The sequence below is a fragment of the Aotus nancymaae genome, unplaced genomic scaffold, assembly GCF_030222135.1.
Source record: "Aotus nancymaae isolate 86718 unplaced genomic scaffold, 86718_ANA_hifiasm-v0.15.2.pri h1tg000062l, whole genome shotgun sequence".
Taxonomy (NCBI): domain Eukaryota; kingdom Metazoa; phylum Chordata; class Mammalia; order Primates; family Aotidae; genus Aotus; species Aotus nancymaae.
The window spans coordinates 41,450,605-41,477,348 of record NW_026988476.1 but is presented as its reverse complement, the minus strand read 5'-3'; the positions used below and the strand labels follow the sequence as shown (position 1 = coordinate 41,477,348).

The 26,744-nt window shown below is 42.2% G+C and overlaps 1 protein-coding gene across 2 annotated transcripts in view; it reads left to right on the top strand.

Annotated features, from left to right (window-relative positions):
- Positions 1-26,744, top strand: part of MYO5C (myosin VC) — a 107,276-nt gene extending 80,532 nt beyond the window's left edge. The window contains exons 34-41 of one of the 2 annotated variants that reach the window (XM_064365687.1): positions 751-849; positions 2,146-2,300; positions 5,787-5,876; positions 8,335-8,485; positions 9,163-9,445; positions 22,030-22,204; positions 22,997-23,077; positions 24,971-26,744. In XM_064365687.1, coding sequence (XP_064221757.1) covers positions 751-849; positions 2,146-2,300; positions 5,787-5,876; positions 8,335-8,485; positions 9,163-9,445; positions 22,030-22,204; positions 22,997-23,077; positions 24,971-25,123 — 1,187 coding nt within the window. In that variant the 3' untranslated portion in view covers positions 25,124-26,744. The remainder of the gene's footprint in view (positions 1-750; positions 850-2,145; positions 2,301-5,786; positions 5,877-8,334; positions 8,486-9,162; positions 9,446-22,029; positions 22,205-22,996; positions 23,078-24,970) is intronic. The other variant, XM_064365688.1, reaches the window with a different exon arrangement.

Genomic DNA, 26,744 nt, shown 5'->3' with positions numbered 1-26,744 from the left:
GCCAAGGCCATATCTTGTCTGTTCCTTTTTCTGTATTCATCTCTTTGAAGAAGTACTTTATTCTTACTTATCCACCTCTCACCTCAAATTTGAAATGTCCACAAGCAAACTGAGGATCTTTCTCCTTCAGTAATAAATGACGAATGGCAGTCCAGTCCACCCCATGAGAGCAGGGCCCAGCTCTGTGCTTCTCAGCCCCCACTGCATCCCCACTTTTGGGATGAATGAATGAAACACCATTCACCACCCTGGCTTAGCTTTCAGATGTCTGACCTCCAGAGCTGTACAATTAAACATCTGTGTTGTTTTAAGCCACTGTGTTTGTGGTAACTTTTTACAGCAGCCGTAGGAAACTAATACAGCCCTCTCAGTCAGGGTCATGCACATTGGTACTTTGCACACCAAATGTTTCACGAGTCTCCTTTCACAGTAGCATCAGCATCTTGAAGACAAGGCAACATCTTGGATTTCTTTCCTGTTACTGTGTGCTGGATACATATCAGGCACTCATACAGCTTTTCAAAGGATAACTGGGCCTTTTCAGCAGCAGCTGTACTCACTGATGTACTCGCAAAGAGGAATCGCTGCTTGGAGAAATTCTTCAGGATACAATACAGTACAGTTTTAATGTATCTGAAAGCCACAGACATTCATGTGCAAACCAGCCAGAATGGGGCAGGAGAGTAGTCGCATTATGAACCTTGAAAGCTGCTTTTGTGTATTTAGCTGATTGTTTACCTCTGTCTACAGCCAATGATGTGCACTCATCCTCAGGACCCAAGGAGTACCTTGGAATGCTGCAATACAAGAGAGAAGACGAGGCCAAGCTCATTCAGAACCTCATTCTTGGTAGTGAAACCTGGAACTCTGGATTTTTGCTTTCTCTTTGAGAACTTGCACATCAGTCAGTGCCAAAGTCCTGGGCAGGGGTGGTCCTTTCTCTGCTTTCTTCTTCCACTGCTTCTTCCCCCAGCCCAGAGTTTCTCAACCTCAGCACTGTTGGCTGGGAGTGGGGAGTAACAAAGGATGGAGCAGCATCCTTGACTTCTCACTAGAAGCCAGCAGCAACCCCCAGTCATGACAATAAAGATGTCTCCAGGTATTGCCCAATGTCCTGTGGGGGCCAAAACTGTCCTCAGTTGAGAAGCATTGCACTGACCTTTTCCAAAGTCTAATTGTAGGACCAGGGTAGAAAAGAGCCATCACCTCATTCTTGTGTCTCAGCACAGGAGCCATCATGGAAGTAACTGTGGCTCTGTGCTCCGTTTGACTTCTGAGAAATTTCTCTGCAGGCAGTGTGATGGGGCTTCCCAGCCATGCGTCAGTTACAGGAATGTCCCATGTGCATACTCAAGAGTTGGTGACCGTAGAACCAATGTTAGTGCACTGTCTTCACTGTGACCTTCCACATGGTTTTCTAGAATAGGGAGAAAATCTGCCTCCCTCTCAGCTGGTCCCAAGATCTCAAAACAGAAAGCCAACGTGTAGCCTGCCTTCTTCTTCTTCAAATGACCCCCTCAGCTCATGTGAGCACCCCTACCCTTTTCTTTCCCTCCCTCTCACTGGTGTAATGCAGTCGGAGCCTCTTCTTTGTTCCTCTGTTTTCATGCAGCTGGGGGGACATCCTTGTTTGCTTATCTTAATTTTTCTATAAGATTTCTCTTTCCCCTTCATCCCCACTCTGCGTCTCTGCCATTCTCTTCTCCCCAAGACCAGCTGGACATCCTCTGCAGCACTGGTGTGTTCCTGCTTTCCCTATTCAAGGCAGCTTCCTGTGATTGTGGACACTGTATCCCATCCCCATCAAAGAGTTTGGAGTAGGGGTGCATGGAACTGGAGTTCCTTTCTTACAATGGGGGTCTGAAATCCAGGGTTTCCACACCAGGGAAAAATAAAGATTCTGTCTGTTATTCAACCTTTTAAGAAAGAGAAAGTTCTTTGTAAACAAGAAGAGGAACAAGTGTCACCTGTGTATTTTGTGCCAAGAAAGCCAGATGAAATTCCTCAAAGAGGAAAGAAATCCGTTTACATTCAGGCACTGCATCAAATACAGAAAAGCAAACAAGCCCCTGCCCCTAGTCAGAGGTTCCTTAGGAGAAGAACTGACCTGTCAGCTGTAATCCTCATTGACTCTCTCTGCTCCAGACTTGAAGCCCCGTGGTGTGGTGGTGAACATGATCCCCGGGCTCCCGGCTCACATCCTATTCATGTGTGTACGCTACGCAGACTCTCTAAATGATGCCAACATGCTGAAGTCCCTCATGAACAGCACCATTAATGGCATCAAGCAGGTGGTTAAGGTAGGGAATGCCTTTGACATTGGCCCTTGGTATCACATCTACTTTAGGAACACCTATGGGAATGACCAGATGGCCCAGTGTTTGCCCATCCTGAGCCTCCAGTGTGTGGTGAGCCACATGATTCCTCAAACAAGTTTGAGGCCCAACTAGTGAAGGGATCCACACTGTTAGGGAAAGATAAATGGGTAAGCATCTGCCATAACCCTCAAAGCCTTCCCGGCGAGACTGCAACCTGCTATCCACTGCCTCCACCCTGCTATCCCCTTAGGGTGTAAAGTTATCGGCTGTGCGGGGTATATGTTTTATCTATGTAACAAGGGTAAATCATGAGAAATAGAAAGGAGTGAAAAAGTAGTCATCTCTTCCCTTGGCAATTATATAATTCTTTGTAAAAGCACATTGTGTATTCTTATTCCCAGTCCACAAATGAAGATGAATTGTGCGTTAGTTAGGTTAGTTACTTAGTAAAGCTAAGCTGTTGTAGCTATAAGACACCTACCACCTCCCTTTGCCAAATATACAGTGTCTCAAAAAAGATGGTGGATTTATTTTTGCTCATAGCAGTTCCATAATGAGCCATCTAGGTTGGAAGGTGGCTCTGTTCTATGTGATCATGCAGGGACCCAGGTTCCTTCCAACTTGCTGTTGGCCATTCCCTACGTCAATGTCCTTACTCGAATGATTGGACAAGCAGGCAGCCAGCAGTTTACTTACCACTGGGCAAGAGAGGACACAGACCATGTGTGTATGGTACACACATCAGAAGTCACCAGCTGAGCTCTTTATGAGCAATCACCTCTTATGGTGTGACAAGTGGACAACGATCAAAAATGACGATGACAAAGAGCGGGACTTTGTGAAGGCTAACTTAACAGTAACAAAGTTTATTGCTTATTTCCTTTCCAACTGTAGCATAATCCTAAAATCATTCTTAGCTTACTGATTGTTTTTCCTGGAAACCCCAAAAGTTATCAATGAATAAATAACTGTATCTAAACCTTAAAGTTTTTTTTAAACAGACCTGGATCCTTGCTTACAGGGATAGTTGCTTTGTAAAAAGAGCTCTCTGCTAATTCTTGGCTTATACTTGAATCTTGGGAAGGTGAGCTGCCAGAGCGTGGGTAGGGTGTTGACTCAGTACAGAGCCAGACCTGGTGCTATCCTGAGTTTGGAAATTCCATTAGCCACAGTGGAGTTAGTACAAAAACCTTTCTCTTTCTAGGAAATGACCAGTTTACAGTTATGTTTAAAAGTACCCATGTCTGGAGGTGGAGGTTTCAGTGAGCTGAGATCATACCACTGCACTTCAGCCTGGGTGACAGAGCTAGACTCCGTCTCAAAAAAGAAAAAAAAAAGTACCCGTTTCTGGGAATTATAATGTACTGATCCATTTTGGAAGGGGGCAATAAGACATAGATCCAGTGTTTTTCATGCACCTCCAAAAGAGAAGTGATGTTCAATATTAGGATATATTTGAATTTTTAGTTAGTGGAGAGCCTTCCTTATTTTTAGTAAAATATATATTCTAAAGAGTAATAAGGAATTAAATTCTATTTTAAACACTCTAGGGAAGGCCAGGTGTGGTGGCTCACACCTGTAATCCCAGCACTTGGGGAGGCTGAGGTGGACAGATCACTTGAGCTCACGAGTTCAAGACCACCAGCCTGGGCAACGTGGTAAAACTTCATCACTACAAGAAATACAAAAACTGTCCAGGTGTGGTGGTGTGCACCTGTAGTCCCAGCTACTCAGGAAGCTAAGGTGGGAAGATCACTTGAGCCCGGAAGGCAGAGGTTGCAGTAAGCCAAGATCACAGCACTGCACTCCAGCCTGGGCAATAGGGCCAGACCTTGTCTCAAAAATAAATAAATAAATGAACGAACTCTAGGAAGAAAGAATCATAAAAACTAGATTTATGAGAGGTCAGAGTATGGTAATTCTCCTCTCCTTCCAGAAATATCAAGAATTCATTATTTATCTGGAGTTAGGAATAGAAAATTCACATTTGTTTGGTGCTGGATACTTCATAGTCACTGTTTTCACAGGAGCCACCAGTGTTTTTGGAAGGGCTCCCATAAATTGATGTTTTCCCTGTACATATTTGCATAAATTGGGTCTTCTTAAGATACAGGACACACAGTATTTGTCTCCCCTTGCTACTCTGGGGTGTTCAGCTAAATATTCATAAACCAAGAGATGGATGGCCTGAGGACTATAAAACCCCTTTCTTTCTTTTTTTCTTTTTTTTTTTTTTTTTGAGATGGAGTTTCGCTGTTGTTACATAGGCTGGAGTACAATGGCGCGATCTCGGCTCACCGCAACCTCCGCCTTCTGGGTTCAAGCAATTCTCCTGCCTCAGCCCCCCAAGTAGCTGGGACTACAGGCGCGTACCACTGTGCCCAGCTAATTTTTGTATTTTTAGTAGAGACGGGGTTTCACCATGTTGACCAGGATGGTCTCGATCTTTTGACCTCATGATCCACCCGCCTCAGCCTCCCAAAGTGCTGGGATTATAGGCGTGAGCCACCGCGCCTGGCCTATAAAACCCCTTTCTTACCAGCACCATCAGTCTCAACTTCTCCGTGGCCCCCTCCCTCTGCCTTTGCCTGTGCCCAGGACCTGCCCCTCCCACCTCCAGCACACAGCAGTTACAGCATTGTGCCCACATACTCTCTTCAGCCACTGTTCCCTTCCCTCCACCCCAGACTGCCAAAGTGCTTAAACTAGTGGTCTCCACCAATTCTCTTTGTCACTCCTTGTAATCTGCCTTCGAACCCATCACTCTACAGAGAGATCACCAGTAATTCCTCTTGCTAAAACCAATCGTATTTCTTTACTTTTTATTCTCTTTAAACTGGCCAAAGCATTCGCACCATCTCCTTGAAAGGTTCCTTCCTTGTCTTTTAAATCTCAGGATTTTCCCTGTTTTCCTCTTCCCCATCTGATCACTGTATACCTCTGCCTTCTCTGGTTGTTCCCCTTCTTCCTCCCCTGTAAGTGGAGGCCTTCTCCGCGACAGTCCTAGTCCTGAGCTCTTGTCTCTACCCCCGTTTCCCTCAAGGGCTAGACCTGCCTCTCTGAGGTTTCCTCGGCTGCCCCACCTCCCCATCCTCTCTCTCTGTCCTCTGAGCTTTGGTGGCACAGTCTATAGCCATCGTGTGGGCACTTGACCACATTCTGAACTCTATCTTCCCAGTGACAGTGTGAACTCCGGGGAGAAAGAAGTGAAACTTACACTTCTCATGCATTCCTTCAGGGCCCGCTTCACATTTCATAATGAGTGACACAAAATGTACAGAAACATTACAAACTGTGACCTGCTAAATGAATATAAGCTGTTATCATTAGAGTATGAATTGGACAAAGGCTTTAGTGAATAAAAGAAAAATTAATTTTGGTCAAAAGCTACAAATAACCAAACAGGTAAGATGCTTAGAGGCACAAGTTATCATCAAGTCCAATTTTGTCTTTTCTTATTTTTCTAAGGAACATTTAGAAGACTTTGAGATGCTGTCTTTTTGGCTTTCCAATACTTGTCATTTCCTCAATTGCCTGAAGCAGTACAGCGGAGAAGAGGTAGGGGGCACCTGCCTGCTTGTTGTTTTGTGCCGACCGTCCCTAAACCTCCTGAGCCTCTGTTATCTTCACCCAGGAAGCCAACAGCACATTATCGGTTGGATTTTTGGGTGTACACCACAGGAAAGAACTTCTGGAAGCAGCTTAGATTTGGGGCTCAGTACTAGGCTTCCTAGGTTTCCATTACTTTTAAATCAATAGGTAGATAAGATGAATTTTAAGTTTCCTTCTGGTTGTAAGACTTTTAGCATTATGACTCTAAAATACAGCCTCTGGTTTCAAACGCCTGTTTCTTCACAGTTGTTCTCTCTACAGGACTCTGACTGCTCTTCCATAATCTATAAATTTGTTTCCTTTGCCATTCCAACTCTGCTTCCAGGAGGCTGATGTCATAAAAGAGGTCTCCACCTTCAAATACTCTTAGAGAAAAATTTCATTGAACTAAAGTAGCGAAGTGGCTTTAGATTTTAGTGCCCTCCAAAACGGCTGTACCATTTCATAGTCCCACTGGGAGTGTTTGATGTTTCCATTGTCTCATACCTTCACCAGCACTTGGTATTGACCAACATTTTTATTATTTACCAGTGTCATGGGTATAAAATTATATCTCATTGACTTAAATTACATTTATCTGGTCTCTAGAAAAGTCAAGCATGATTTTATGTGTTTATTGGTCATTTGAGTTTCCTTTTGAATTGCTTAGTCACATCCTGTCTTTCTTTTTCTTAGGGTTGTTTTTTGTTATTGATTCGTAGAAGGTCTTTATGTAATATGCATAGACTGTAGTTTAGCTTCTAATTTTCTTTATGAAGTCCCTTGTCAGACAGTTTTTGAATTTTGATATGCTTAAATCTGTCAATCCTGTTCATTTATGATGTGTGTCTTGTTAAGAAATTCTTCCCTGCCCTGAGATCATGAAGATACTCTCTTCTAAACTTTTGTAGTTCACATTTAGAGTTCACAATTAATTATGTTTTAACCTATCCAAAAGCTGTCGCCCAGGCTGGAGTGTACTGGCACGATCTCAGCTCACTGCAACCTTCGCCTCCCGGGTTCAAGCAATTCTCCTGCCTCAGCCTCCTGAGGTGCTGGGGCTACAGGCATGCACCACCACACCTGGCTAATAGAGACAGGGTTTCACTATGTTGGCCAGACTTGTCTCGAACTCCTGATCTCAAGTGATCAGCCTGCCTCAGCCTCCCAAGTGCTGGGATTACAGGCGTGAGCCACCACGCGTAGCCTTATAATGTCCTATTCTTAATGTTTTCTTTTTCTTTAGTCTCTCTGAACATGTTAAACATATTCCATTAGTTCACTCAGGCTACTATAACAAAATACTGCAGGCTGACTGGCTTAAACAACAGATTCATTTCCTTACAGTTCTGGAGGCTAAACATCTGATATCAGAGTGCCAGCATGGTCACTTCCTAGTGAGGGCTTTCTTCCTAGCTTGCTGACAACCACCTTCTCCATCCCTGTGTCCTCACAGGAACTTTCCTGGGTGCCTGGGTCAGAGAGAGGGAGAGAGAGAGAGGGCAAGCTCTATCTGGTATCTTTTTTTTTTTTTTTTTTTTTGAGACAGGATCTCGCTTTGTCACCCAGGCTGGAGTGCAGTGGCGCAATCTTGGCTCACTGCAACCTCCACCTCCCGGGTTCAAGTGATTCTCCTGCCTCACCTCCCAAGTAGCTGAGACTATAGGTGTGTGCCACCATGCCCAGCTAATTTTTGTTATTTTTAGTAGAGACAGGGTTTCACCATGTTGGCCAAGACGGTCTTGATCTCTTGACCTCATGATCTGCCCACCTCAGCCTCCCAAAATGCTGGGATTACAGGCGTGAGTCACCACGCCCAGCTGGTGGCTGGTGTCTCTTCTTATAAGAAGGACACTAATGTTACTATTAGATCACAGACTTATCGTTATGACCTCATTTAACTTTCATTACCTCCCTAAGGGCCCCATCTCCAAGTACAGCCACGCTAGGGAGTTAGGGCTTCAACATATGATTTTTAGGAAGACACAAACATTCAGTCCTTAACACAGACTTTAAAATATTTCAACTTTGTCTGTACCCTGTAATTATAAGGTTATGAATCTCATTTATTGTATCTTCCTTTTAATGGCAGTTTGTTTCCTTGGATGCTCTGCAGTTTTATATTGTTGTGTTTTCCTATGCACTTCCATGGGCATTCTATGAGTTTTTCCACTTAATCTATAGCTTCCAGGGACAATGTTTGTAGGGAAGTGGGAGGGACAGTGACACTATGACAGACTGGGATCGTATAGGAAATCAGTGCAATTTTTTCTTATAGAAGGTACATGCTACCCCAAGCATCACGAACTCATTTGATATAAATCAGACATTAAGTTTTAAGGTAAAAGTTATAGTAGAAGCTGATTATTATATTAATTTCCTACATGTTTGTATTCTTATATTTCATGTTTAATATTACTTTTAGGAATTCATGAAGCATAATAGTCCACAACAGAATAAGAACTGCTTGAACAATTTTGACCTTTCAGAATACAGACAGATTCTCAGTGATGTGGCTATACGAATATATCATCAATTTATTATCATAATGGAAAATAATATCCAACCAATAATAGGTAAGAAGAGAATTGACTACCAAAAAATATAGTCACATTAAGACTTTTTAAAACATAAACTTGCTATGTGTAATGTGTGCTTACGTGTAACATTGTTTAAAAAGCCAAGGAAATATAATCATGTAAATATTTACCTTTTAATTCTTCGCTTGCTTAAAATGATTCCATAAATAATAGTACACTGCTGGTAGTTTTCTTTCCAGAAGGATGATTTATCCTAAAGGAAAAAACTTGGGGGAACTTCTAGCACGACTATTATGTAGTTCTTATACTTCTTGGCTTAGCCAAGTATTTTTGAAATCCTAAAGCCCCATCTGAATTATTGTATACTTTCCTTAACTTTCTGAAATTTAAATACTTTAGGCTTTAATGCCAGGCCATGAGTTGTCATGCTAACCGGTTCTGTTTCCTGTGAAGCTGAAAAAAATGCTGCTTCAAACCTAGAGCTGCAGCCCCGCTGGAAACAGCTGCGCATCCCTACCCCTCCAACCCCCACCCCCCCCACCCTCAAGCACACACCCTGGTGTTCCAAACCCTCGATTCTTTTGCTTTCTGTATCACAACTACATTCCCTGACTCTTGTAGAGAAATGTTCCATCTCCTGAAACAGAAGAGCGTCAGGAACGTTCCGCGCGTGTCTCCTGGCGTGTCAGCACAGCCTCCCTGTCTCTCCACAGTGCCGGGGATGCTGGAGTATGAGAGCCTGCAGGGCATTTCCGGCCTGAAGCCCACGGGCTTCCGGAAGCGCTCCTCCAGCATAGACGACACGGACGCCTACACCATGACCTCCGTCCTGCAGCAGCTGAGCTACTTCTACAGCACCATGTGCCAGAATGGCCTGGACCCAGAGCTCGTGAGGCAGGCTGTGAAGCAGCTCTTCTTCTTGATCGGGGCGGTCACGCTGAACAGCCTCTTCCTGCGCAAGGACATGTGCTCCTGCAGAAAAGGGATGCAGATCAGGTAAAACCCATAAACCGCCGCTCACGCAGCGTCCAGCAGAAAGGATGCTCTTAAAATCCGAGGCCACGCACTCCTGACCATCCCTGCTGTGGCGTCAGACCCCTGTTTAGGCCCTACTGCTGAAGGGATATTCGAGTCAGCCTGAGTGTCCCGGGATGCTGGCACCAGGGTCTACTCCCCTCGCGCCACACCCTGCCAACTTGATGCGCTGGCCCAGCTACCTTAACCGAGAACCAGTAAATGTGTATCTTAAATTCAGGCCCTCTAGGATGATCATGCGCTCAACCAGTAGTGACCGCCTTCTCTCAATAGCACTGCCAGGCAGAGAAGACAGAACAAGGAAAAATCGATATGATCCCTGCCCTTGAGGCACTCAGAACAGCTAAATAATAATTAAAGGCGACTATGATTAAATTACAAACAAGTGGTGCAGGAAGTGCGTCAGAGCGGAGAGATACTGCAGACAGAAAAGTTGGGGAAGCCAGAGAGTTGTGCCTGGAGTGATACAGGAAACGGAGAAGACGTTCCAAGCAAGAGACATGGTCAGAGGCATTGGGGAGAGTGAGTGAGGACCCCTGCTCAGGCTGCATGTGGAGTAAGCAGAGGCTGGTGTGGGGAGCAGCAGGACCAAGGTAGAGAGGTAGGTGGATCCAGACTGGGAGGGTCTGGAATGCCCGGCTAAGGCATTTGGAGTTCATCCTGAACACTTGGTAATCTAGTTTTGAGGTATGTCTGTTATCTCTTAATTGAGAGACCATGGACCCTGAGCTTCTATTTGAATTAACACTGATCAAGTGATTGGAAAACACATAAAATGGGATAGATATTTAAGTTTCTTATAATGTGTGTAAGAATTCGATACCTGTATCTGTTACGAGAACCCGGGGTAGCGATGATGATAATGATGTAAGGGAAGGTGACAAAGAAAGTATCTATCATTATGCTAAGTGAAATAAGCCAGGCACAGAAAAACAAACATCAGACATTCTCACTTATTTGTGGGAGCTAGAAATGAAAACAATTGAATTCATAAAGATGGAGAGTAGAAGGATGGTTACCAGAGGCTGGGAAGAGTCGTGGGGGACTGGGGAGAGGAGGGAATGGTTAATGGGTACAAAAAAAGATGGAAAGAATGAATAAGACCTACTATTTGATAGCACAACAGGGTGACTGTAATCAATAATAATTTAATTGTATATTTTAAAATAACTTAGAGGCCAGGCGTGGTGGCTCACGCCCGTAATCCCAGCACTTTGGGAGGCCGAGGTAGGTGGATCACTTGAGGTCAGGAGTTTGAGACCAGCCTGGTCAACATGGTGAAACCCCATCTCTACAAAAAATTTAAAAATTCGCCCGGCGTGGTGGTGCGCACCTGTAATCCTAGCTACTCAGGAGGCTGAGGCAGGAGAATTGCTTGAGCCTAGGAAGTGGAGGTTGCAGTGAGCCGAGATCATACCATTGCACTCCAACCTGGGTGACACAGTGAGACTCTGTCTCAAATAAATAAATAATAAAAAAATAAAATAACTTAGAGTGTAATTGGACTGTTTGTAACTCAGCATAAATGCTTGAGGAAATAGATTTCTCATTCTCCATGAAGTGTTTATTTTACATTGCATGCCTGTATCAAAACATTTCATGGGCCGGCACAGTGGTTCATGTCTGTAATCCCAGGACTTTGGGAGGCCAAGGTAGGAGGATCATTTGAGGTCAGGAGTTCAAGACCAGCCTGAGAAACATGGTAAAACCTTTATCTCTACTAAAAATACCAAAAAAATTAGCCAGGCTTGGTGGTACATGCCTGTAATCTCAGCTACTCAGGTGGCTGAGGCAAGAGAATCCCTTGAACTGGGGAACCGGAGGTTGCAGTGAGCCAAGATGGCACCTCTGCACTCCAGCCTGGGTGACAAAGCAAGACTCCCTCTCAAAAAACCAAAAAAAATTTCATGTACCCCCTAAATATATATACCTACTATGTACCCACAAAAATTAAAATTTTTTTTAAAATTTAAGTATCTTAAGTCAAAAAATAAATGTGAGAGGCATCCTTTACACCCTTTTTAGCATTAGTGAAACTTGAGTTGCAGTCAGTCCCCACAGACCATTCCCACAAATTCCCATGACACCAGGACGTGGTTTTCAGATAGGAAGGAGTATTCAGAAGGACTAGTCTTTGTGGATCTTTATCTCTTCGTTGAGAAATGAAAGAGTTATGTTTATTTCTCAAGCTCCAATCAGATATCCTATAGCCCTCTGTGGGAGGTTTTAGCCTTGAAGTAAAGACACGTCAGAGCCTTTGCTAAACTCAATTCTCACTCCATCAGTGGGTCCCCCAAGACTGAGTAGAGACAAGAGTGAAAAGGATCGTGAGGAAGACTCATGACTTTAGGTCTTAAAACAACAACTTTGAGGACAGGCAAACATCTGCCCCCTCGAGGTACCTAGTACTTTTTCCCTTCTACCAAGTGGAAGTGGCCATCAGAGAAGTAATACTTTGACAGTGCTGTGCTCTGAGTAGCATGTGCATTTTAGAGGCTTTCATTTATTCATTTGGATATTTGTTAAGTGCCTGCCATAGCAAGGTCTACAAAGAATCCGAAGTGGCTTTACAATGAAAACACAAGCAATATATAATAAAAACATGAACACAAGTAGAAAACTATAAATAGTAGGCAGAGTAGCTTGAAAACTGGCTCTGGGCTTCCTGGCTGCCAGGACAAAAAGTAAAACATGATCAGCTCTTTGGTTTCATTGAGTATTATGAAGCAGAGCAGTTCCTGGGAAGATATGAAGATTTTCCTAGTACCTAATTATTTTTAGTTCCTAGTCACGAATTACAAAAATAATGCCTCAGGTGGAATTTTATCTCATAATTACCGCATTTTTGCAGCAGTTTCCATTGTCTCTGCTTTGCCCAGTGTCTCATGGAGACAGTTCTCTTACAAACTAGAATAATGCAGGCTGAGGAAATCTGGGGAGAATATGAAAGTTAAGAATTTGAGTCTTGAAGCAAGTAGGATTTCAACAGACCAAGAATTACAGGGTGAAATGATGGAAAACTGAAGGCAGGATATGAACAGCCCCTTTTGAATGGAGCACACCAGGAATGATGGGAAAATTGGTTAGAAAGAGAGTGGAATGCGAGGGTGAGAAATACATGGTTTTTGTTGTTATTTGTTTTGAGATGGGGTCTTATTCTGTGGGTAAGTGCAATGGTGCACTCCCAGGCTGGAGTACAGTGGTGCAGCCCCGCCTCCCAGGCTTAAGTGATCCTCCCACCTCAGCCTCCCAAGCAGCTGGACCCACAGGACAGTGCCACCATACCTGGCTAATATTTTGTATTTTTGCTTGAGACAGGTTTTTGCTATGTTGCCCAGGCTGGTCTTGAACTCTTGAGCTCAAGCAATCTGCCCGCCTTGGCATCCCAAAGTTCTGGGATTATAGGCGTGAGCCACTGTGCCCAGCTGAGAAATGCATGCTTTAGTCCCTTAGCAGAGGCAGCCACTACAGATGTTTTTCTTGAACAGGTTTGAATTATGAATTCAATTTCTTTAATAGCTGTAGGACTCTTCAGGTTATATATTTCATCTTACTTGAGTTTTGGTAGTTTGTGGTTTCCAAGGAATTGGTCCATTTCACCTAATTTGCTGAGTTTATGTGCGTAGAGCTATTTACAGTATTTCCTTCTTATCCTTTTAATTTCTGCAGGATTGGTAGTGATATTTGTCTTCCATTCCTGATGCTGGTAATTTGTGTCTTCTGTTTTTCTATTGGTCAGATTTGCTAGAGGTTTATTAATTGTATTGATTTTTTTCAAAGAACCACTTTTTGAATTCATTGATTCATTGATTTTTATTATTATTGGTATCACACTTTAAGTTCTGGGGTACATTTGCAGAATGGGCGGGTTTGTTACATAGGTATACACATGCCACGGTGGTTTGCTGCATCCATCACTCCATCGTCTACATTAGGTATTTATCCTAATGCCATCTCTCCCCTATCCCCTGACTCCCTACTATCCCTCCCCTAGCTCCCCACCCCCTGACAGGCGGTGCATGATGTTCCCCTCCCTGTGTCCATGTGTTCTTACTGTTAACACTCACTTATGAGTGTTTGGTTTTTTATTCTTGTGTCTGTTTGCTGAGGATGATGGTTTCCAATTTTATCCATGTACCTGCAAAGGACATGAACTCATCCTTTTTTATGGCTGCATAGTATTCCATGGTGTATATGTACCACCACATTTTCTTTATCCAGTCTGTCATTGATGGGCATTTGGATTGGTTCCAAGTTTCTGCTATTGTGAACAGTGCTGCAGTAAACATACGTGTGCATGTGTCTTTATAATAAAATAATTTATAATCCTTTGGGTATATACCCATTAATGGGATTGCTGGGTCAAATGGTATTTCTAGTTCTAGGACCTTGAGGAATCACCACACTGTCTTCCACAATGGTTGAATTAATTTACACTCCCACCAACAGTGTAAAAGTGTTTCTATTTCTCCACATCCTCTCCAGCATCTGCTGCCTCCTGATTTTTTAATGATCGCTGTTCTAACTGGCGTGTGATGGTATCTCAATGTGGTTTTGATTTCCATTTCTCTAATGATCAGCGATGATGAGCTTTTTTTCATGTTTGTTGGCTGCATAAATGTCTTCTTTTGAAAAATGTCTGTTCATATACTTTGCCCACTTTTTGATGGGGTCCTTTGTTTTTTTCTTCTAAATTTGTTTAAGTTCTTTGTAGATTCTGGATAATTGCCCTTTGTCAGATGGGTAGATTGCATTTCTCCCATTCTGTTGGTTGCCCGTTCTCTCTAATGACACTTTCTTTTGCTGTGCAGAGGTTTTTTAGTTTAATTAGATCCCATTTGTCTATTTTGGCTTTTGTTGCCATTGCTTTCTGTGTTTTAGTCATCAAGTCCTTGCCCATGCCTGTGTCCTGAATGGTATTGCCTAGGTTTTCTTCTAGGGTTTTTATGGTTTTAGGCCTTATATTTAAATCTTTAATTCACTTGAAGTTAATTTTTGTATAAGGTGTAAGGAAGGGATCCAGTTTCAACTTTCTGAATATGGCTAGCCAGTTTTCCCAACACCATTATTGAATAGGGAATCCTTTCCCCATTGCTTGTTTTTGTCAGGTCTGTCAAAGATCAGATGGTTGTAGATGTGTGGCATTACTTCTGAGTCTTCTGTTCTGTTCCATTGGTCTACATCTCTGTTTTGGTACCAGTAACATGCTGTTTTGATTACTGTAGCCTTGTAGTATAGTTTGAAGTTTGGTGGCATGATGCCTCCAGCTTTGTGGTGGTGGTGGTGTTGTTTTTGCTTAGGATTATCTTGGCTATGCGGACTCTTTTTTGGTTCCATATGAAATTTAAGGTGGTGGTCTCACTGTGTTTCTCAGGCTGGTCTCAAACTCCTGGGGTCATACAATCCTCCAGCCTCAGCCTCCAAAGTAGCTGAGACTACAGGCATGTGCCACCATACCTGGCTAACTTTGTTTGTTTCTTTGAGACAGAGTTTTGCTCTTGTTGCAAGGCTGGAGTGCAATGGTACAATCTCAGCTCACTGCAACCTCTGCCTCCCAGGTTCAAGTGATTCTCCTGCCTCTGCCTCCTAAGTAGCTGGAATTACAGGCATGTGCCACTATGCCCAGCTAATTTTGTATTTTTAGTAGAGACAGAGTTTCTCCATGTTGGTCAGGCTGGTCTCGAACTCCTGACCTCAGGTGATCGACCCACCTTGGCCTCCCAAAGTGCTGGGATTATAGGCATGAGTCACTGTGCCCAGCCTCATACCTGGCTAATTTTTAAAACAATTTTTTTGAGATGCAGTGTCTCTATATTGCTCAGGCTGGCCTTGTACTCCTGGCCTCAAGTAATCCTCCCACCTCAGCCTCCTTAGTAGCTGAGATAACAGGTGCCAGCCACACCCAGAATTTTTTTGTTTTTAATTTAATTGATTTCTGATATTGTCTTTGTTATTTCATTGCTTCTGCTTAGTTTGGATTTATTTTACTCCTCTTTCTAGTTTCTGAAGGTAGAAGCTTTGATTATTTTCTTTGAGCCCTTTTTTTCTAAGCATTTAATACTATACATTTTTCTCTTAATACTACTTTAGCTCCATCCTACAAATTTTGATATGTTTTCTTTCCATTTTTATTCCGTCCTAAATATTTTCTAATCTTCCTTGAGGCTTACTCTTTGACCGGTGGATTATTTATAAGTATGTTAGCTTCCAAGTGTTTGGAGACTCTCTTGTTATCTTTGTTTTTGATTTTGGTTTGATTTCATTATAACCATATAACATACTTTTTCAGTAAAACTCTTAGAAAGTAGAATAGTGGTTAGGGGATTTGGGAAGTGAAAAAAGGGAGTTGCTGTTCAGTGAGGATAGAGTTTCAGTTTTATGAGATGAAAGAGTTCTACGGATCTACTGTATAACAGTGTGCATGTGGTTAACACTACTGTACTGTAACAATGGTTAAGATGGTAAATTTTATGTTATACCCTTTTTACCACAGTTAGAAAACTCTCAAGGTGCATACAGGTAGAAATACACCATAGATTTTGATATGGACTAACCTGTATGGACTTACCATTCCACTTTGCCTGGGACTTTCCCAGTTTTATTTTAAAAATAAAAACCTCTAAATATTTTTATGTTTTTTTAAAAAAGAACATACTTTGTATTATTTAAACTCTTTAAAATTTGTGAAGATTCGCTTTTATGACCAAGAATACGGTATGGTTTTGTGAACATTATACACGTAGTTGAAAAGAATATGTAGTCTACTGTTGTTGGCTGGAAGGTTCTATAAACATCAGTTAGACTCAGTTTGTTCATGATATTGTTCTACTAGTTCTATTTACTAAGAGGAGTGTTGAAGTTTCCATATGTAATTATGGATTTGTTTCTTTTCTCAGTCTGTCAGTTTTTGCTTCATGTATGTTAAAGCTCTCATTTGGTACATACACATTAAGAATTGCTGTGTCTTCTTGGTGAATGTACTCTCCTATCATTGTATAGTGTCCTTCTTTATCCCTCTCTGGTAATTTTCTCTGCCTGCCCCAAAGTCTACTTTGTCTGAAATAACTATAACCACTACAAATTTCTTTTGATTAGTGTTTCCTTAGTATATATATTTGCCTATCCTTTTACTTTTAACCTACCTATATCGTATTTGAAGTGAATTTCTTCTAGGCAGCATATATTTGGATCTTTTTTTTTTAATCCAACCTGACAATCTATGCTGCTGCTTCTTTATTTTGTTTTTGTTTTTGGAGTCAGGGTCTCACTGTGTCACTCAGGCTGGAGTCTAGTGGTATGATCATGGCTCACTGCAGCCTTGACTTCCTGGATTCAAGTGAGCATCCCTCCTAAGCCCCACAAATAGCTGGTACTACAGGCATATGCCATTTTTGTAGAAACAAGGTCTCACTGTGTTGCTCAGGCTGGAATATATGCTTCTGCATTGGAATCCTTAGATCATTTTAATGTAATATAATATTTATATTTAGAACTACTATCTTATTTTCTATTTGTTCCTTCAGTTTTCATTTCTCCAGTTTTCTAAATTTTCTGCTTCTTTTGGGTTGAAATTTTTTAGTATCATTTTCTAAATTATGTATTTTTTTAAGTATTATCCCGTTGTATCTTTTTTTTTTTTTTGAGATGGAGTCTCACTCTGTCCCCCAGGTTGGAGTGCAGTGGTGTGATCTTGGCTCACTGCAACCTCCGCCTCCTGGGTTCAAGTGATTCTCCTGCCTCAGCCTCCTGGGTAGCTGGGATTATAGGCATGTGCCACCATGCCCAGCTAATTTTTGTATTTTTAGTAGAGGCAGGGTTTCACCATGTTGGTCAGGCTAGTCTCAAACTCCTGACCTCATGATCCACCTGACTCAGCCTCCAAAAGTGCTGGGATTACAGTCGCGAGCCACCACGCCCGACCCGTATCTTTTTTTTTCTTAGTTGTTGCTCTAGGGATTCCAGTACACATACTTAACTTTTCACAGTCTATTTAGAATCAATATCTTACCACATCAAGTAGAATGTAGAAATCTTACCATCACGTAGGCCCCTTTGGCCGTCCTGCTTTATGTTGTGTGGTCTTATATATTAGATCTACATACATCAAAAACTCTACCATATGATATTATAATTTTAGTTTTCAACCATTAAACACATTTTAAAGAACTCAATAAGAGAAGAATAGTCTTTTGTACTCAACCAGGTATTTACCAGTTCTGTTGTTTCTTTATTCCTAATGTTCCAAGTCTCATTTTTTTTCCAAGTCTCGTTTTGATATAATTTCCCTTCTTTTTAGAGCAGGTTCATTGGCAATAAATTCTTTGTTTTCTTTCCGTTGAAAATGTCTTCACTTTACCTTTATTCCTAAAGGCGTGTGTGTAGGATGAGGAATTCTAGATTGACAGTTCTTTTCTTTCACCACTTTAAAAATGTTTTGCTTTTTTTTAACTACTGTGGTTTCAGATAAGAAATCCACAGTCATTTGAATTAGTTTCCGCATAAATAATGCATGATTTTTCTCTGACTTTTAAGATTTTTTTTTTTTTTTTGTCTTTAGTTTTTTACAGTTTGTGATGTGTCTGGGTGTGGATTTCTTTGGGTTTAGACTCTTTGGAATTTCCTGAGCTTCTTGAATCTGGCCATTCACCAAATCTGGTACATTTTCAGCCACTGTTTTTTCAGATATTTTGTCTGTATCATACTCTTCGTCTTCTCTTTCTGGAACTTCCATGAATCAGTTGTTAAAGACTTTTCATTATTGTCCCACAGGTCTCTAAAGTTCTGTTCCTTTTCTTAGTTCTTCTGTGCTGTTCAGATTGGATGATGTCTATTAATCCTTTCAAGTTCACTCACTGCTCTGTCATCTCTATTATTTCTTTTTTTTTTTTTTTTTTTTGAGACGGAGTTTTGCTCGTTACCCAGGCTGGAGTGCAATGGCGCGATCTCGGCTCACTACAACCTCTGCCTCCTGGGTTCAGGCAATTCTCCTGCCTCAGCCTCCTGAGTAGCTGGGATTACAGGCACGTGCCACCATGCCCAGCTAATTTTTTTGTGTGTGTTAGTAGAGACGGGGTTTCACCATGTTGACCAGGATGGTCTCGATCTCTTGACCTTGTGATCCACCCGCCTCGGCCTCCCAAAGTGCTGGGATTACAGGCTTGAGCCACCGCGCCCGGCCCTCTATTATTTCTTTTATTGTATTTTTCAATTCTAAAATTTCCATTTGGTTTTTCTTTGTATCTTCTGTTTCTTTTCTGAGACTTTATATCTTTTGATTCATGGCAAGAGAGTTTGGCTTTACTTTCTAGATCGTTTTTATGATGACTTCTTTAAAGTCTTGATCAGATAATGTGAATATCTGGGTCATCGCAGTGTTGACTCCTATTAGTTGTTTGTTTAATGTGAGTTGAGATCTTTCTGATTCTTCATATGCCAATTTTGAATTGTATGTTGGACATTTTAAAATACTGTATTATGCGGTCTTTATTTATTTTTTTTGAGACTGAGTCTCGCTCTGTCGCCCAGGCTTGAGTGCAGTGGCACAATCTCCACCTTTGGGTTCCAGCGATTCTCGTGCCTCAACCTCCCAAGTAGCTGAGATTACAGGTACCCACTGCCACGCCCAGCTAATTTTTGTATTTTTAGTAGAGTCTGGGTTTCACCATGTTGGCCAGACTGATCTCGAATTCCAGATCTCAAGTGATCCACCTGCCTCAGCCTCCCAAAGTGCTGAGATTACAGGTGTGAGCCACTGCGCCCAGCCAGGACTCTAAGCCTTTAAATCATATGGAGAATGTCGATATTTTCATCAGGTGAGCAACCCACTTGGGTCCAGGCTGCAAGTTATGACCATCCTCTATGTTTTGTGGTTCCATGTCATTTCCATGTGTAAGGGTTTTGGGGTGCTCTTTGGGTCCGTTTCATATGTGTGAGAAACAGTGGCCAGCCTGGAACTTGGGTAATGATATGTTTCATAGTTCAGTCCTGAAAGTCTGTGTATGCTGTTTAGGGTCAGATTCATGCATGGGCTCAGGGATAAACCCAGGAGTTAATAAAGAACTTTAACAAACTGCTTTACTTGACTTTCCCAGGCTCCTCCCTTTCTGCAGCATTCCTATTACTTTCTGCCCCCTTTTTGGTGCTTCAGCTAGAAAACTGGAGCTTTCCCTAACTTGCTCTGCGTGTACTTACTGCAGATGTCCCCATCTGGGGCCCAAGAGTGAGAGGACAAAGAGAGAACCTCGAACCACAGCTCCTCCAGTTGGAAAGGAAGTGTCCCTTCTCTTCGAGTTTTAGGTTCCTCCTGGCCTCCTTTGCCAACACTGCTGTTGACATGGGATTGTTTGGAACTTGAGCTTGAGAGAATAGAGAAAAAGGGGAGAGGAAAAGGGCATTTTTCCTGTCTCTCCGAGCAGTAGGAGGCGCCTTTTCAGTTCCACGAGCCAGAACCAGAGGGCTCCCCCTGGAGGTCTTTGTTGGCATTGACACTTACTTCTGAGTTTCAAACTGGTGAGTTGAGACCAATGACTAGGCAGAGGGGAAGACTGATCATCTCACTTTTGATTTGGAAGTACTTCAACTTCTGGTCATCTTCCCCAATACACCAGATACCGTTTGCTTTTCCAAGTCCTCAAATAGCTGCCTAATGCATTCTGTCCAGGCTTTATAGCTGCATTCAGTGGGACAGCCTAGCTGGAGTGTGCTTACTCCATCTCACCAGGAACTGAAACCCCACCGCACATCTTTGAGTGGGAGAATTAACATGCTCAAAATTCAGATTTTAGAAAAGACTATGCCCAGATTTGAATAGGATGAATTAGAAGAGCTAAGATGGGAACCCCATTAGACACCCGTAATAAAAACTAAAAATAATAAGAATTCAAACTAGTGGGACAAAAGTGAAAATGCAAAAATGGAGGATAGTGAGAACCAGTGCAAGAGATGTTTTCTCACACCCGCTATCCTATGGAATACATTAATTCAGCATCACTGTCCAAACGTTACAACCAGAAAGAAGACCCACATGGGGCACTGGTAATCCTTAAGGTCAGAGCTGGGACTGACTTTGTTTATTTTGAGACAGTCTCACTCCGTCACCCAGGCTGAAGTACAGTGGCACAATCTTAGCTCACTGCAACCTCTGCCTCCCAGGTTCAAGTGATTCTCCTGCCTCAGCCTCCACTGGGATTACAGGCGTATGCCACAACGCCCAGCTAATGTTTTGTATTTTTAGTGGAGACAGAGTTTTGCCATGTTGGCCAGGCTGGTCTTAAACCCCTGACCTCAAGTGATCCGCCTGCCTTGGCCTCCCAAAGTGCTGGGATTACGGTGTGAGCCACCGTGCCCAGCCCTGAGCTGGAACTGACTTTAAAGATCACTTTATTCAACATTCAATTTTTTTTAGCAGTTTCACTGGTATGTAATTTATATACCATACAGTTCACCTGTTTAAAACACATAGTTCAGGCAGAGCACAGTGGCTCACACCTGTAATCCCAGCACTTTGGGAGGCTGAGATCACTTGAGGCCAGGAGTTGACCAGCCTGGCTGACATTGTGAAACCCTGCCTCTACTGAAAATACAAAAATGAGCCAGGCGTAGTGGCAGGTGCTTGTAATCCTAGCTACTCAGGAGGCTAAGGCAGGAGAATCACTTGAACCTGAGAGGTGGAGGCTGCAGTGAGCCAAGATCGGGCCACTGTACTCCCACCTGGGTGACAGAGGGAGACTCTGTCTCAAAAATAACAAAGTGTATAGTTCAGTGGGTTTCGATATATTTACATAGTTGTGCAACTATCACCATAATGTAATTTTAGGACTTTTTCATCCCTCCAGAACAAAACCTTACAGCAATTAGCAGCCACTCTCATCCCCTACCCCAACTCTCTGCCCCGCCCAACCTAGGAAACCACTACTGTGTTTTCTTTCTCTACCGATTTTGCCTATTCTGGACATTTAAAAATAAATGGAATCATAAAATGTTATCTTTTGTGGATGGCTTCTTTCACTTACGTAATGTTTGGAAGGTTCATCTATGTAGCAGATAGCAGCACATCATTCCTTTTTTATTGCTGAATAATATCCCATTGTATGGATAATGCCACAGTTCATTCATTCATCAGGTGATGGATATTTTGGGTTGTGACAGTAATAAGAATAAAAACTGCAGTTGACTGAAAGAAAGCTTTCACTAATTGAAAGATTTCTGCCAGTTCAGGAAGAGGAAACCAATTTTTTATATATATGGAAGTCTTCTCTTCAAATGTTACTGTTTCTTTCCTTTAATTGATTTTCCAAATTCTATTTCATAAGTGATTGCAATCACTGTTCTTTGCTCAGATTTTCCCCAATGTCTATAGCTGTTCCAGCCCCTCAGCCTAGACCACCATGAGTCTTAGCACTATGGATTAGGAGAGCTGATCATCGGTCCAACCCCCTCACTTTACACATGAGAAACTCACTGAACTCTGGTACCCTCTCGGGACACAAAGGGGGACGTGGCACCCTTCCCTAAAGTGTTCTCTGTTTTTCTGCCTTTCCCTCCAGGTGCAATATCAGCTACTTAGAAGAATGGCTTAAAGATAAGAATTTGCAGAACAGCTTAGCAAAGGAAACTTTGGAGCCCCTCTCTCAGGCAGCCTGGTTGCTTCAGGTCAAGAAGACCACAGACAGCGATGCCAAAGAGATCTACGAATGCTGCACCTCACTGTCTGCTGTGCAGGTGACCAGGCTTGCTTAGTGTCTCCCTGGCTCTTCCCTGACACATCAGTGCAGTGGGCATTACCTTTCTTAGCCAGCTGTGAGCACCCTGATTCTGTCTGTTCTCTCAGGAGCATACCTATCACCCATGGCCCACCCTTTTATCTAATAAATATTTGTTAAATACTAACTCTAGGTCTTAAAAACGTAGAAATGGGCTGGGCAAGGTGGCTCACAGCTGTAATCCCAGCACTTTGAGAGGCCGAAGTGGAAGGATTGCTTGAGTCCAGGAGTTTGAGACCAGTCTGTGCAACTAGCAAGATGCCGTCTCTACCAAAACAAAAAAAAAGCTGGGTGTGATACCACACACCTTTGGTCCCAGCTACTCCGGAGGCTGAGGCAGGAGGATCGCATGAATCCAGGGGTTCAAGGCTGCAGTGAGCCATGATCATGGCACTGCACCCCAGCCTGGGCAATAAAGGGAGACCCTATCTCAAAAAAAAAAATCACACACACACATACAGACAAATGTCTGTGATGCATTCCCTGCCCACTAAACTCACAAATGTGTATGTGGAGGGGTGGGCACATGGGAGGTAGGCAGGCTGGAAGAGGCTCCTCTGACTGTACGATTGTCTGATTTGCTCCCTGTGGCACGTTTTTCCCCCTTGTTGTCTTTTCTTGGAAATAGGTAACACAGGATTCCTGAGCCAAATTATGTGCTTCCCAATGGTTCCCAATGACCAGAACAATTATTTTATGAACAGAGTTATTATTTTGCATGGTCTAACACAATGTTGTGTAATGTTTGCAGATCATAAAGATCCTTAATTCATACACACCTATAGATGACTTTGAGAAGAGAGTGACTCCATCCTTTGTTCGCAAAGTACAGGTGAGATTCTTAAGGCTGTGCCTCTTAATTTTACCTCCTAACTATCGTATAAGATGTTGATATTTCGGTGGCTCACGCCTGTAATCCCAACACTTTGGGAGGCCGAGGCAGGTGGATCACGAGGTCAAGAGATCGAGACCATCCTGGTTAACGTGGTGAAACCCCGTCTCTACTAAAAATACAGAAAATTAGCTGGGCATGGTGGCGCGTGCCTATAATCCCAGCTACTCAGGAGGCTGAGGCAGGAGAATTGCCTGAACCCAGGAGGCGGAGGTTGCGGTGAGCCAAGATCGCGCCATTGCACTCCAGCCTGGGTAACGAGCGAAACTCCATTTAAAAAAAAAAAAAAAAGATGTTGATATTTAATTAACATTATAGAAATCCAGGATTTGCAAGGACTGTTCAAAAATAATAAAATAAAAATAGAAATCCAGGATTTAAGTACATTTACCCACATATACAAATGAAAGACACCCAGAGTAAGCAGGAAATTTTCCTGTGAAAATTTTCAGAATCCACCTTAGTCCGAATGGGAAGGGAATAAAAACACCAAAACCATGACTCCCTTGCTGTATTCCTTCAACATGTCTTATTTCTATCGATCTTTGAATACTGTGAAAGTGGGCAGGGGCTGAATGGAAACAGAGACCATTTTTCTTTTAAAATCATTTGCATAACCATTTTTTCTTGTATAATTCCTAAAGTTTCTCCCCTAATGAACTCTAGGGCAGCAGTTCTCCAAGTCTGTCTCAAGAATCCCTGGAAGTCCTTGAGACACTTTCAGGAGGGTCTGAAAACTTCAGTTTTCTAAATACAGACCTGTGGATTTTCTAAATAGATATCTGTGGATTTTCTTCATGTACTTCAACCAAAATAACATATCACAAGAGATTGAATGCAGAGGCAGATATATAATATATGATATGTATATAATATAGCATATATATTAAAATATGGCATATATAAAATGATTATATTTTTGATAAAAGAATTATATATTAAGTTAGACATTAAAGAGGTTTGCAAAAATAGAAAATACCACTTCTCAGCCGGGCGCGGTAGCTCAAGCCTGTAATCCCAGCACTTTGGGAGGCCGAGGCAGGTGGATCACGAGGTCAAGAGATCGAGACCATCCTGGTCAACATGGTGAAACCCCGTCTCTACTAATACAAAAAATTAGCTGGGCATGGTAGCGCCTGTAATCCCAGCTACTCAGGAGGCTGAGGCAGGAGAATTGCCTGAACCCAGGAGGCGGAGGTTGCGGTGAGCCGAGATCGCGCCATTGCACTCCAGCCTGGGTAACGAGCAAAACTCCGTCTCAAAAAAAAAAAGAAAATACCACTTCTCACTAAATTGTCTTTGTTTTGAAAACTTATGTTTAACATGTATTGAGCTTATTTTAATGAATTAATAAATTATTTTAATTACTAATATGGCAGATACCAATAGTCATACTCATATACACAAAAGCTTTTGGGACCTCGGTAATTTTTTAGTATAAAGCGGTCCTGAGACCAAAAAGGTTGCAAACCTATGAATGAAGAAGAAAGGAGTCAATAAAAATGGAATACTTCAAATCTACTCATGTTTGACCTTAGAATTATGCCATGAGAACAGATTAGAATAGAAAACAGATTTATCATCAGCTCATCCCATGGGAAATGAACTTCTGAAGTGAAACAGAGCAAGTTAATTGTTCATGGAGCTGATCTGCAAGCCCTGGGTAGACTTTGGAATTCTGCCGTTGTTAAAAAGCTCTCATGTATGTCATTTCACGTGATTGTGCAAGGAGTTCCTCACTAGAGATAGTTGTGTTTTGCCTTGACTTTCAGGTAGCAGTAAAGCAGAACATGTTCATTTCCTTACTAATTTGTCCTCTGATTCTAATTTCAGGCTCTCCTAAGTAGCCGGGAGGATTCATCACAGCTGATGTTGGATACCAAATACCTCTTTCAAGTCACATTTCCCTTTACCCCCTCTCCACATGCTCTCGAAATGATTCAGATCCCTAGCAGTTTCAAGCTCGGCTTTCTGAATAGGTTATAGCAGGAGAAAAAGTCAGTGTACTAGCTGGGCACGGTGGCTCACGCCTGCAATCCCAGCACTTTGGGAGACTGAGGTGGGTGGATCACAAGGTCAGGAGTTCAAGACCAGCCTGGCCAAGGTGGTGAAACCCCAATTCTACTAAAAACTACAAAAATTTGCCAGGCATGGTGGCAGGCACCTGTAATCCCAGCTACTCGGGAGGCTGAAGCCAGAGAATCGCTTGAACCCAGGCGGCAGAGGTTGCAGTGAGCTGAGATTGTGTCACTGCACTCCAGCATGGGCGACAGAGTGAGACTCTGCCTCAAAAAAAAAGTCAATGCACTTTTTCCTCAAAAGCTAAGTGAAGGTTCAGTATGAGGGATGTGGTTTATTAATTGGCAATGGAAATTGGAATGTGATTTAAGGAAGAAAATAGACTTTTCCCAAATGGACCATGTCATTTCTCACTCACAGTGACAGTGCTGCTGCTGTAATTTTGTTAGAATTCACACACACCAGCTATAGTTAGAAAAGCCGTGTCTCACTCTCAAATCTCGGCTGGTTTTTACTGAAATTCCTGGAGGGCTCATGTTTTCATCCCCGTGCCTCTTGATCTGTTCTGTATTGTGGCAGTGCCCTTACCAGGAGCGAGTCAGTGGCTTCCAAGTTTTCTGAGGTTCATGTGGAGCCTGGGTACATTTACAGAGCCGCAAGTGGATTACAGGACTCAGTCTTCCAGGAAATAATCCCATTTGGCCACCATGGCCTGCCAAAAGCTCTCTTGCCCCATGCCTGCTGGGGACGGGAGGTTTTCATGAACTCTTTTTACTGAAAATGCCCTGCATTTAAAAATGTTTATTTTAGACCCTTCTAATTTTTAAGAGAGTGTTCAATCTGAGATGAATCACATGAAGTATTTTTACGTGTATGTCTATTTAAAAGTAATATATTATTAAAGCTTAATTGCCATGTCATTTATCTTCTCTGAAAGAACTTTTCTTCAAATCTTACCTGCCAACATATTCATCATAATTTTTTTATTGTTTAATACCTTTCATACAATAACTTTTTTTAAAAAACTAAGTTTAAAAATGCAACCTAAATTATTTTTTAAAAAACTTAAGTTTAAAAATGCAACCTAAATTATTTTTTAAAAAACTAAGTTTAAAAATGCAACCTAAATTATTTTCTCTCTCTAATCAGCATTTCAATGTATTTATTTTAAAATTTTCTCATAAAAGTAACTAAAAAATTATGTCAGAACCTCCTTTTGAGAAATCTCTGTTTCCCAAGTTTTATGGGAACTGGCTATTCCTTGTCCCGGCACACCTTCTCATTCCTTCCTTTCAGAGCCCAAAACCTCATTTGATCAGCACTCCTAGTCTCCGACCCGCAGATCCAGTGCTGTTCTGTTACCACCCAAGGATCCCAACAGTCACAGGTGCTAGCTGTGATTCTATAATACAGACTTGTGTCTTAGGAGTAGGAATACTATATGATTATGAAGCAATATCACCCTGCTAATACGTAATAATGCCTTTTCATATTATAAGTGATTTCGTTTAGCTCATTTCCATACATTGTACATGAAAAAATGAAAAGTAGAACTTTGTAATACTTTAATCAATAAAATTAATTACCA